Source organism: Desmodus rotundus, chromosome 9, assembly GCF_022682495.2.
Source record: "Desmodus rotundus isolate HL8 chromosome 9, HLdesRot8A.1, whole genome shotgun sequence".
Lineage (NCBI taxonomy): Eukaryota > Metazoa > Chordata > Mammalia > Chiroptera > Phyllostomidae > Desmodus > Desmodus rotundus.
Window position 1 is genome coordinate 24,175,189 of NC_071395.1, and position 13,117 is coordinate 24,188,305.

Below are 13,117 nucleotides of genomic sequence, written 5' to 3' on the forward strand. Positions count from 1 at the left end.
CCTCATTTAAAGTATATTAATACTGGTAACATAGAACTTAGAACTACAAGGAGGACCATAATAGGAAGCAGGAAAGGAAACATAAATGTAAAATTTACTATGTCTAATGGACAGGGCTTATCTCTCAGATTGACACAAATGCTTGTAGTTAAACAGAGGCCTGAGCTCAGCTATGGTTTAGTATAATCATAATTGAAGTTCACTGCCTTGTATGTTCTGATTGATCAGTGCTCATCATGTATAGGCCGTTAAATGTTTTGATTATTACTCCTACATAATTCATTACAATCAATAGTAGCTATAACATTTTCAAAACTTTAGAAATGTGTTACAGATTTTTTCCCCCACAGCTCCTCCTTGAACTGCCTTGAAAATAATATAAGCAATCAACTCAACAAAACAAATGGTTTTAAGTTTTTCTATCGACTTTCCAGACATTAGTGCCTTGAGGCAACTTTTTAATGGTGTAGGAGCTCATAAAGATTTAATTGGGAAAGAAATATTTATGGAGCGTCTATTGGCAGTGAGAGTATAAAGGTGTAATGGGACTTCAGTAGAAGTGTAAGATTTTTGTCCCGAATTCAGGAGGGTCTGTTGTGACATAGTATAACCAGAAATGTATTCTCATAGTTCTAAGGCTGAGAATTCCAAGATCGAGATGCCAGCACATTAATGTTCTGGTGAGAGTCCTCTTCCTGGTTCATAGTCGGTGCCTTTCCCTGTGCCCTCAGATGGTAAAAGGGCAGGGATCTCTGTGGGGTCTCTATTAAAAAAGCACTAATCTCATTTAGGAAGGCTCCACCCTCATGACCTAATCACCTCCCAAAGGCTCCATTTCCTAAAACCATGGCATTGGGCATTAATTAGGATTTCAACTAATGACTTGAGCAGGAGACTCAATCAGACCATAACAGGTGGTGACTTCAAATCTAACATAAGCATACTTCAGTTTTCTTATGTATAAAATGGGACTGATAGTAGTGTGTTTTGAAAAGGTTGTTTAAAGGATGAGCTCTGATAATTTATTTAGATTATTTACCGTAGTGCTTGGTATATTTAAATGCTCAATAAATATTTATTGGGTTTTATTTTAAGTAGTGAAAAAATCCGTGCTTTATTCAAAGTGTTGAGGGAATATTAGTCTTGCTTACTCAGAAAAGCTGTCTGAAAACGTGATTATAAAGTTGTATATTGAGAGAAATTGAGCCAGGAGATACTGCTTTCATTTAGAATAAAGAGGAAAACATTAATAAAGATACAAAGATTAGAAGAGGTCACACACATATGGGAATTTAGAGAATATTCTAAATAAAAGGGATTTCATGTTGCAGAATAACACAGATAGCAGTAAGGTACTTTAAATAAATAGTCTCAAGGTTATATTCTAGGATAATTTTCATATCATTGGGTGAAGAAATATTTATTATAATAAATAGGGAAAAACATGCTTCTAGGTAGCTATATAGAGCAACACATATTTATTTCAGATTTTATGAAGATTTAAAAAGGATTTCCTAAAAATCTACTTTAAAAGTTCTACTTACAGATTGGCATATATGAACATGAATGTATTTACAGATATCAAATATACTTTGGGTTTGTACAATTATTTCCAATTATACTTGTCCAGTGAAGGGATTCGTCTCTGCTCTGACCCTGGTTTACTCTGGCTGTGAGGAGTCTTCCCTGTATGAGCATGCCCTGGGTGCTTCTCTACTTTATGCACACTGGATGTCTTGCTTTATATTGTAGGTAGTCGGTATTATTTGGGGCTCATAATGTTTCTTAAAATATTTTTAACTCTAATCTTTTGGAATTGATTTCTACAGGAGTTTTGCTTTCCAACATTATACCCTACCACATGTCAACTCTTTGCCTTGTGTTAACCTGAGACAGCTCAGAACTTTCTGTTTGGTTATTTCCAGTCTCTAACCTAAGTGGGTGGCCCTAAAAGCAGTGTTTTTAATGGTAGCCTGCGGTAATGCAGTTTTATCTTACATTGGTATTACACAGCTTCTTTGCTGGGGGTCAAGCTCTAAATCCTCTCCTATTGTGCAGGCCATGAAGTTTTCCCTGTAACTCCAGAAAGGTTTCCGCTGGTTGCTGTAGAAACCAGGGGTTGATGTAGAAATGGGGTGTGATTAAACTTACATAGAATGATGTTGAGGAATTTTATTTTATTTGATAGTTATTGAGTAAATGTTGTTCTTCACTAAATAATAAGATGGTCACAGTATACAGTTATTTTCTCCTTCCCTCCTGCCCTCTCTCCTCTTTATTCAACTCTTGGGTTCCCTGTTGTCCTCTCCACCTTCACTTTCCCCTCCTTCTTCCCTCTCCTCCTCTTTCTCTCCTTTTCCTTCTTGTTTTTTGTTCTTCTCTTTCTTTTCCTCTAATTCCATACTGTATTCCTATTCTTCTTTCCTCACCTCTCTCTCCTTTCTTTCTTTCCTCTCTGTCTCTCTCGAACGAGAGAACATTCTCGTTATTTTCACGCTCAAATTTAAAAGCCCCATAGTAATTTTCTTGATTGCAATCAATCTGTAGTGAAAATCAGTTAGAGGAAAGCTATTTTTAACAGAAATGCACTTGGTATGAATATGTTTAAATTTTAAACACGTAAGGTGTACTTATGTGAATATTGGTAAGTCACTGGGTACTACCATATTTTGAATATACAAAGATAAAAAAATCATAAGTGGGGTGAAAAAGTTTTCATGACCAAATGATGCTGAAATAGTTGCAGTTTAGGAAAAAAAATGAATGCTCATTTTATGAATATATATATATATATACATAAAGGAAGTTTTATATATATAAAGGAAGTTTTAAAGGGTTAGATATAACTTTTACAAACATGAGGAAATGAGAAAGCAATGTTGGGGAATATTTATATTAAATCAATGGAAAAGGGCTTTCTAATTATAAAGTTGGTATAAGAATAAAAAAAAATGTCCAAAACAAAAATATCCCACACAAAGTTAAAATAGGAGAAGTACATTTAAAAATTTGGGAATCTACATGAAAAATAGTAAACTCAAAATTTAAAAGTTGGAAAAGGAAATAAACAGTTCTTAGAGGGTAAATAGTAGTTACCAAAATATGAAAAAAAAAGCTTTTAATAATACTAATAAAAGATATTGAAAATTTTCTAATTACATCTTAAGAAGAGTGCTTGCAACAGCAGCCTCATAGTCATCTTTATTCTCTGCTACTGAGAAGAGGAAGAGGTGTAGTCATTAAATTAATGTTTTAAAATGCTTTTGTTATTCAATCCTAGGAGATTGATCCAGCTTTCTTTCTTTTCCACATGTACTTTCACTATATTTCTAGCCTCTTTTCTTCAGACCTTCTAGTGTATTTGACCTATTTTGTCTTGTGCATTTTGTCTTGACTTTCTTCTTTGTTCCCTTTTTCGGTTTTTACTTCTAGTCCAGTGTGTGGTTGAGAAGGAAGGCCACATGGTGCGGGGGTACAGAGCACAGGCTCTGGACTGAGCCTACCTGCTATCTCATAGGGGTTTTTATTTGCATTTCCCTAATGGCTAATGATGCTGAACATCTTTTTGTGCTTATATTGCCCATTGTGAATCTTTCTGGAGAGATACCTATTCAAATCCTTTAGCCATTGTTTTAATTGGATTATTTGTGATTTTATTGTTCAATTGCATGGTTCCTTATATATTCTGGATACAAGACAAATGATTTGCAGATATTTTCCCCATTCTGTATGGTGAATTTTGTTTTCATTTTCTTGATTGTGTCCTTTGTGGAGCAAGGTTTCTAATTTTGATGAAGTATAATTGATCTATTTTTCTTTAGTTTGCGGTACATGGTCACTGAAATCTTTGTTCAGTTGTCTTAGTGGTGAGTGAATGATTGGACAGAGATGTAATCGCACACCTTGAATCAGTGAGTCTTCCAGACTTTGCTGAGGTGCCCTGTTTCTGTTTATTCTCCTGCACTGAATTCTCCTATAGGCACTTACAAGCCTGCCTTAGCCTTCACCGAGGTCAGTCAGTGATGAGGGATTAGGGATTCTCTCCCTAGTCTGAAAAAGTAAAGGAATTACATCTTTTCTGGTCATACATACGGTACTGTGCATCTGTGTGGTCCTTTAGATTCCCAGGAAAACACCAACTTCAAATCTCCAATGGACACCTCATTCCTGTTTTTCCTTTTACGTTGTGTGCGGTTGTGCCTGTTGTTATCCACAACTAGCAAGCACCTCCATCGTAAGAAGCTGTCATGTCAAACAGTTTTTCCCCCAGTAAAGTCCTTGTGGGGAGATCTGTTTGCAAAGATGAGACCTTGCGGGAGTTCCAAACTTCTTACCTCAGGTGCCTGCTTGGATGTTGGGCTGCAAAGCTGGTGGGTTTAGGCTTCCCAGGCAGCTGTGGAGAGGTAATGGGCACACATACATGGTAGTCGGATTTATATGTGCTGTAAAGTGGTCGCCACAATCGACAGTATGTGGAGTGGTGTGAGCTTTTGTCCATTTCCAGAGTCCTGAAAAAGTTGATTTTGACAATTTTGCCTATGTATTTCTTGGATTTGATTTTGACAAATAAGTGTGAGATTTTTTTTCTTTCTTTTTTTCAAAGGTGTTATGCATTTGTCCCCATAGCTTTGAAATGTTATGGTAATAATGTCCTAATGTATTGATTATTTCTGGGTTAAGTAAATAATCCTGCTCTAGCAATATCGCTATAAATTTAATGAGACCACACTGCTTTAATAACTTTTTTCTGGGTAAATATGTAATTAAGGGTTATAAAACTTGAACAATTACAAGTGTGAAGAATGTAATTAAGAACAATTGTTTTAGCTACAAATAAGAAAAAAGTCATGGTATAGTTTTATTTAATTGAATATGTAAACTAAATTAGAAACAAATGTGGAAATTGAGCTAGTTTACACATAAACTCATATATTTCAAATAAATAGTAACAAGCTATGTTAGGAGTGAGATTACACTTTTTAAACAAAACACGTCTTATAAAAATGATCATCGCCAGCCCTATAACTTTATAGGACTAACAATTATTATTTTGATAGTTCAAAATGATTTTTACTCTATTCACTTTGTTCCTGAGTATACTCTTTTAAAAAGTAAATTGTTAAAAAATAGATGACAATACAAACAGCTCACTTTTTTAAATTTTACTTTTTTCCTATAGGACTTTGGAGATGATGGGTCCCTGTATATTACCAAGGTCACCACAACTCACATGGGCAATTACACTTGCTATGCAGATGGCTATGAACATATCTGTCAAACTCACATCTTTCAAGTGAACGGTAAGAATTGCACGGTTGCTATAATTACTTCTTGCTTCACTAGATATTAAAAGAATATTATAGTTGACTGGAGAGCGAGGCTTTATTTTATTTTATTTTATTTATTTTATTTTTTAGTCTTGGGACTTATTGTTAATGCAAAATATTTTTCAATTAAAAAAATGTTTGAGTTGAATAAATACTCTAAAGCTATACCGCTTTTCTCATCATGGATCATTGCCAAGTAACGCATTCCAATTAAAAAATTAAAGCACAGGAAATTGAAATTACTTTTAAGAATATCAACAAATAGGTTATCATATCAATTTTAGAAACTGAAAAAAACCATTTAAACATTTTAATGAGATCTATTTAGTTGATCTTATTAACGATATAGAAAACTGTTTTTTTCCTACAGCAAATTTCATACTAATTTAATGGCTATGAACATTGGCTGAGTAAACTGATACCATTCTTGTAATCAGAGCCTTGTTTTATCTCTGATTGAATTCAAATTGTTGTTATTTAGTTGAATCGATGAAATACGATTGCATATTTGATTAATACACACTGATTCATTTTCATACTAACATATATGTTAATTTACTTTGTGATTTACAAAAAATAGGCAGAAACTTTGTTGACTTTCTGAAGGAACAGCCAGATGGCTAATGTGGATGGTATGGATTAAGAAGAGAGTGGCAGGTTTGAGTTTGGAGAGGTGGCCTGGGGTCTGATCTCGTGGAGCCCTGTGGACCTAAATATTTTGATTCCCACTCAAAGTGTAATGGGAAGCGATCAAAGTGATTAGTGTATGAAGTGGTACATTGCAATGACTGGAAGAACTTAGGTGTGTTAAAGAAAAATAACTATTTTAATAGTCCAAGGAAGAGATAATGGTGGCTTAAAATACAGTTTCATGGTGAAGATATAAAGAAGTGATCAGATCTAGAATATATTTTGAAAGTAGATCTGATGATATCACTGAAGAAGAGCATGTGAGTATGAGAGAAAGAAGGTTAAAAAAATTAACCCAAGGAATCTGAAGGATGCACGGGGGTGAAACAAACATTCCTCTTTCCTCTACCCTCAAGGTTTTCCTGCCTGGTCTAATAATCAAAGAGACATGAGACAGATTAGCAAGAAAAAAAAAATATTAATAATAGATATGTATGGGAATCTCACATACATGAGAAAGCCAGAGACTACGTAAACATTGAAGAGAGGGTCAGAGACAGAAAGGGAACCTGCATGTATAAGGCATCCTGAGCTAAGGATAAAGTAAGGTGCCTTGGGGGCTTCAAGCCATTCAAGGATGTGAAGGAGAACAAATCTTTAGTAAACGGAATTTTGCCCTGCCCTGTAGATATGTCAAAAGAAGTCATCTCTGATAATCTCTAAGGGCAAGGCCTCTAATTTAAATTCTTCTAGGTAATTACGAGAGGGGTGTAGAAGTTTCTCTTAAATGTGTGGCTAAAGTTGCCTTCAGCACAGAACAATCCACATACTGCAGAAGCACATCTTGGGGTGACTTATTCTGGACCCTATAGAAGCATTTAGCTGTGATCATGATATCAACTGCAATAGAGAAGAAGCACCTTTGGACATTGCGTGAGATTAATATGTTTTGTTTTATTTCTTATGGTTTTAACAATTTAACTTCAATACTGTTATCCAGATGGAAGTCAACTATGCAAGTTAACATATTAAGTCTGGAGATCGGAAGGGTGTGACAGTCCAAAGCTGTATATTTTGATAATATCAAAGTGCATAGAGTTTATTTAAAGCCATAAATCTGAGCTTGAAGAGGCCACCTTAGGAATGAATACAGATGGATATGAAGTTGGAACATTGGAGCTGAAGTTAACAAGTGGAGAAAAGAAGACTTAGAATGAGCACACTGTAAAGGGAAAAAGGTGTCCTGGAAATCAATTAAGAAAATGTTGGGAAAAAGGTTGAGAGTTGGGAGGTCATGGTTTGATTATTGTTGGCATTCAACAAAAGCCAATCTATGCTGAGTGTGGGTGCAAACCCAGTTGGCAAACAGACACAGCTGAAGGCTTGGTAATTGGTTTCCTGGACCCAATTACCATGTGGGTGGGGGGAGCGTTCCCCTACATATCAACAAACAGCTCTTGGACACCTGCAGGATGTCCAGGAGCTCCACTCAATTATGACACTATCTACCCAGAAATAGAATCAGATTCTACAGGTAAAAGCTTTAGTTCCCCCATGGCTACTGACCCCTTCACACACACACACAAGTCAGATAGATACCAGCTGCAAGCCCAGACTGTTTTCTGTGCTTTTGACCAACTCAGGATAGATTCCAATGCCTCCTCCAAGTCAGAATGCCATTTTCAAGTCCAGGTTGTTATCTGACAAACCGAGAGGTTCCCACAAACCTCTCATTGGGATCGATTAATTTACTAGAATGGCTCACAGGACTCAGAGAAATATGTTACTAGATTACCAACTTATTACAAAGGTTATTAGAGGATTCTAGAGAATATGGATTAATAGCCAGGTAAGGATGGATGGAACTGGAGAGCATTGTGCTAAGTGAAATAAGCCAGGCGGTGAGCCTGTGGGGCCTTACTGGAGAAGCTCTCCAAAAACAGGACCATGGAACTGTTCTTCTGGGTTTTTTATGGAGGTTTCATTACCTAGTCATTGGCCAAAGAAAATCGAACTCTTTCTCTAATCCCTCTTCCTTCCCTGAAGGTAGGAGGATAGGAAGTTTCAAACCTCTGATCACATTGTTGGTTTTCCTGGCAACCAGCCACCACCCTAGGGTGGATCTTAAAGTCGACTCATTCACATAACAAAAGGCATCTTTATTAGTCTTAACAGTTAGGAAATTCCCAGGTTCTGGTGGCCTTGTGCCAGAAATGGGGTTGAAGAGAAAATAAATATTTCTTACTAGAAATCACAATATCATAGCTTGGAAATCAACTTTCAAAAAAAACCAGTGAAGAAAGCAGGAAAGATGGGAAGGAGTTGATGCTTGTTGTTCCCACTGGTCTCAGATGTTTGGAGCTGGACTTTCAGATACAGCATTTGTACCTGAGGATACAAAATCTTGGTGTTACAGTAGGTAGATTGTTAGTTAGTAACAAAGGAAGGCAGCAAATGGAATCAGACATTAAGCCTGATTAAGTGGGAAGGGCAGCTTCACAGACAACTCAGGGGATAGCCACATCCTCTGCCAAATAGATGCTAATCCTCAATCAAGCAGGAAAGACCAATTTTCTAATCTCCCTGAGGAACAACTAGCTCATTCACCCAGGTTACTGGGGGAGGGGAAAAACGGGGGAAGGGAAATTCCTTTGATGAGTACTTGCTCGGTAGAAGCTAGGTGATGAAGCACAACTTTGAGGAATGTACAGTGAGAGTCAAAATGGACATCATAAATGGGAGGAGACTAAGCGTGGAAAATCTGGGAAAAGTATTGGCTGGGATAAGGACTCAAAACCCTGAAAATTCCAAGAAAGAGACTGGATAGCAGGAAAGCCCAGCACAGACCCAGGAAAACCCAGGGAATAGGTTGGATAGTTTGAAAGACAACCTGCTTGTTTCTGAAGCCAAGAAAATATATGGAGGATTAGCAAGGAGCAGCTGCTACTAGAGTCTGCCTGCTCTCTACATCCCTGAGAATATTATTTCTTTTGACCCCAGTAAACCTTGGCACTGTGCTTAAACTTCTCCCCCACATGTGCCCCAGTGTAAGGCCCACACCACGGGAGAATTCTCCCCAGTTTGTAGAGCAATGCATGGCTCATGTGCTACCTGCATCAGAATCATATGAAAAAAAAAAAGATCAGAAATGTAGAATTCTGGCTTCACAAGCACTTTCATGAAATTTCATTTGAAATCCACATTTTGACGAATTTCCATGTAATGATACTGCCTAATGAAACATGAGAGCCGTTGTAAATGGCTGTTCTTCAGGAGCTTCTGCTCCTCATTCATGTGCAGGCTTCTTACACATCTCACTCATTAGCCATGCTTCAGTGGGAAGCCCAGGAAGAAGACCTTGAGCCAAACTCCAGGCTTTTCTGTTATGAAGTGCTCCCTGAACTGCATTGGGAAAATGCAGTTTCCCTACTTCATCCTCTCCTGTGTGAACCGTGTATTTTCTGATCTCAGATTTTTCTTCTTCTTTTTTTTTTTTAAAGACTATGCACATTAAAAAAAAAAGAAAAAGAAAAGAAAAAAGATTCCAGGAGAGGGGAAGGAAGGGACAAAGAGAGGGAGAGAAACATCAATGTGAGAGAGAAGCATTGATTGTTGATACCTGCATATGCCCTGATTGGGGACCAAACCCACAACCCAAGCACATGATCTGACTGGGAATTGAACCTGCTACCTTGTGGTTTGTGGGGTGATACCCATATAACTGAGCTATACCAGCAACGGCTTTTCTGAAGTGAATATGGGAATAATGGAATATTGAGGTTTCAGGGCTCCATCTCCCCCACTATCAGTCTTAACATTATGAATTAATGAAGAGGGATTCAATACAGTGATCCCCTCCTACCTGCAGCGAATACACCCCCTGTGCACGCCTGAAAGTGCATATGTACCGAGCCCTATATCTACTGTTTTTTTTCTGTATGTACATACCTATGATCTATTTTAATTCATAAATTAGGCACAGTAAAGATTAACAGCAATAACTAATAATAAAATAGAACACATAACAATATGCGGTAATAAAAATTATGTGAATATGGTCACTCCTTTTAGGGTATCCCTTGCTGAACTCTTTGTATAGGCTCAGTGTCCCCATTAATTGGAACACATTTTCTGTTCATGTTTTCCACCCACAAATTTAATACCTTAACTGAACACTTATCATGCACTGTGGCTATAACTTTTGCAGTTTGAGGTTGACACCAAAAATAGCAGAAATTTCTTTTGTCTTCTTCACAGTTTCACAGACAGGAGATATACACTCTTACTGTAGATCTTAGCAACCTCAGCATATAATTCTTTTCTTTCCTTTTTAAATTGAGAACTTCCACCTTTTAACTTCATGGAAGCACTTTCTGACTTCTCTTTGGCCTATCCAAATTGTCAACATCACTACTCTTGAGCTTTGAAGCCATTATTAAGTAAAATAAAGATTATTCAAGCATAAGCACTTTGATACCATGGCAGGTGATCTGATAACAAAGTTGGCTACAAAGTGACTGATGGCCTTGGAGCATGTACAGTGGAGATGCTGGACAGAGAGATGATTTATGTTCTGAGCCGCTGTAGTGGGACTGCTAGAGATTTCGTTGCACTACTCGGAGCTACGTGCAATTTTAAATGTATGAGGTGTTTATTTCTAGAGTTTTTCTTTTAGTATTTTTGGACCACAGTTGACCGCAGGTAACTGAAACCGCAGGAACAAAACAAAGACCTGCCTTGGGAGTGGTTGCCTAGGCTGGGCGCTAATGATTTCCTTTTCCTAGGAACATAGATCCCTGAACCTGGGAGGGAAACCAGACTCTTCTATTACCTCCTACTACATGTAATCTGCTTCGAAATCCTTGATAGAAGTGTCTTCATGAGGGATGGGGTTTGGAAAGAGGAACGATTACATTATCTTTGCTGAGCGTTAGCTGAAAGTAAACAGAGAGAAAACTCTGGGGGCTGGAGAGATGCAGGGTCAAGGGAGGGAGTTTTATAAATTGCAGACATGATCACCTTTTACACTGAGATAAATAATTTAATAAATGTTCCCAGACCCAAGGGGTCCATTTGCATGTGTTCATCAAAGTCCATTAAGACACAAACAGGAGTTTGCAGCAATTAAAGGGTTTATTTTTAAGAAGTGGCCCCCACGCAGGGGTACAGGTGACCTACTGCTCAAAGACCTGGCTCCGGATAGCTTTCAGGAAGATGGGTTATACAGGTGAAAAATCAGTGCTCATGGTGACTAAGGGAGTTAGAGTCATGGTCAGGGTCATGGTCTCTCAACAGAGACCATTGGTCTATAGTAAAATAGGAGTTAGTGGGCCACTGCCTCTGGTCCTGACTGAAGTCAGCCATGGTATCACTTTGCCTGGTTTCTTCACTTTCTGGCTTTCTAAGCCTGGAGCTAAAGCACAACTGAGACCCAGCTGTTATCTCAGTTTGACCTAAACTCTCTCCAGAGTCAACATACTCAGGGCTTTTTCTCCTAAGGTTGTTTGATGCTGATCAGAACCTCATTTCCACGAGGGCTTAAAGATTAAAGGAGTGGGCATGCCAGGAACAAGGAGGGAAGTGAGTTAGGGAACAGGATGAGGCAGGCCAGTTTGCATCAGAAAGAAAGGAAGCAGAAAAGGTCCTATTAAAGAAATCAAGTTTCCATGTGGATATATTAGGATACAATGCAGCTCATTTATGAGAAAAGGGGATAATTTCAGTAGTCAAGTCCTTAAAAAGTTGATATAATGGTTATTCCCATGAAGTGGTTGGTGTTTGGCAAATGAGTAATCGATCCGTTGAAACACTGAGCAGGACAGACTGGGGACGTGCACTCAGGGTGGGAGCATGCAGAGATCCTCTTTACACTGCTGTGATTTTTTTTCAGTGCAATGAGCAATACCAACTACTGAAAATGAGGAACATGCGAGAACGTTAGTGGTTTGAGCAGGGGAAGAGATGTGAACTAACTATCCTGCAGGACAGGAGGGTGATGAAAATAGCAGTGTGTAGCTGGTATGCTGGGAAGATATTTGGTAGTCCTGCAGAAGAGTTGTATTCATATGTTTTTATTCAGTAATGGTTGGCTGTGAATTTGCAGTCATAGGAAGAAGTGATTTGGACTTAACATTTTATTTTGTCAGGTGAGTAAGTGGGAGAGAGACATGCAAAAGAGAAAGTTGAGCAAGTTATAAGAGAATGATTATAATAAGGGGCCACAGAATAAGTGGTAGGGTAAGGGAAGAAGCAAGACCATGAGAAATGTGAAATGAAGTGAAAAATTGATTGTAGTTTCCAAATTGGTCAGATAATAATAGAATGGCGTACAAGAGAGAAAGAAATGCAATACCTTCACTCACAGCATTTTCTTAAGGCATCTGACAATTTCTGTTTATAAGATATACTTTTAATTGGATTAAAAATATATGGACCATAAAGTTTTGATAAATGTTTAGGCAGCTCAGCAGTTCTAAATCTAACTTGCCAGTTATGGCTTTAGCTGAAACGGAGAAATGAAGTATAAAATAACACTAATTCATCAAATTCAAATATTGTTCTGATGCTTTTTTTCAACGAGGGGAGACAATAAGTCCATTTCAAGAATCATCATTAATATTTAAAGCTAATGAAGAGTCTAAAAATCTGTTGAATATATGTTATGTGCGTATCATTGAGAGATTTCCTTTAGCTGCCATAACAGTGACCCAAACTAACAGGGCCTTAAAGGAGATACTGTTTTTCTGTTTCCTTATGAATGGACAAAGACCCAATGAGGTGATTCAGGATGGCCACTCTATAATGACATCATTATCCTATGCTTCCTGTATTGTGGTTAGGACATGATTTCCATTCTCAGTGCCATCCCTCGTTTTCCAAATGGTGGTGAAAATTTCAATCGTGTTCATATTTTCAGAAGGAAAAGAAGAGAGAGAGGAAGAAAAAAATAGTGCAGGACACCTGACAGAGCATTTTTTAAAAGAACTTTAGTGGAAGCACCAACAATAACCTCTGTTGGTCCTCTCAAAATACAGAGATTATCAAAGTACATTTCTTTGACAAGTGTTCAGTTAATTACACAGACAGGAGGGAGGAGGAATATATTTTGTAGGTAACTAGCTATCTTTGCCACAGAAGTGTCTGGTATAACAAACTATTTT

At 37.6% G+C, this 13,117-nt stretch overlaps 1 protein-coding gene across 2 annotated transcripts in view; it reads left to right on the forward strand.

The window, feature by feature from the left end:
• The window catches only part of FSTL5 (follistatin like 5), a 546,539-nt gene that overhangs the window by 409,274 nt on the left and 124,148 nt on the right, over positions 1-13,117 (forward strand). For both annotated transcript variants that reach the window (XM_045202427.2, XM_045202428.2), the window contains exon 8: positions 5,180-5,300. In XM_045202427.2, coding sequence (XP_045058362.2) covers positions 5,180-5,300 — 121 coding nt within the window. The remainder of the gene's footprint in view (positions 1-5,179; positions 5,301-13,117) is intronic.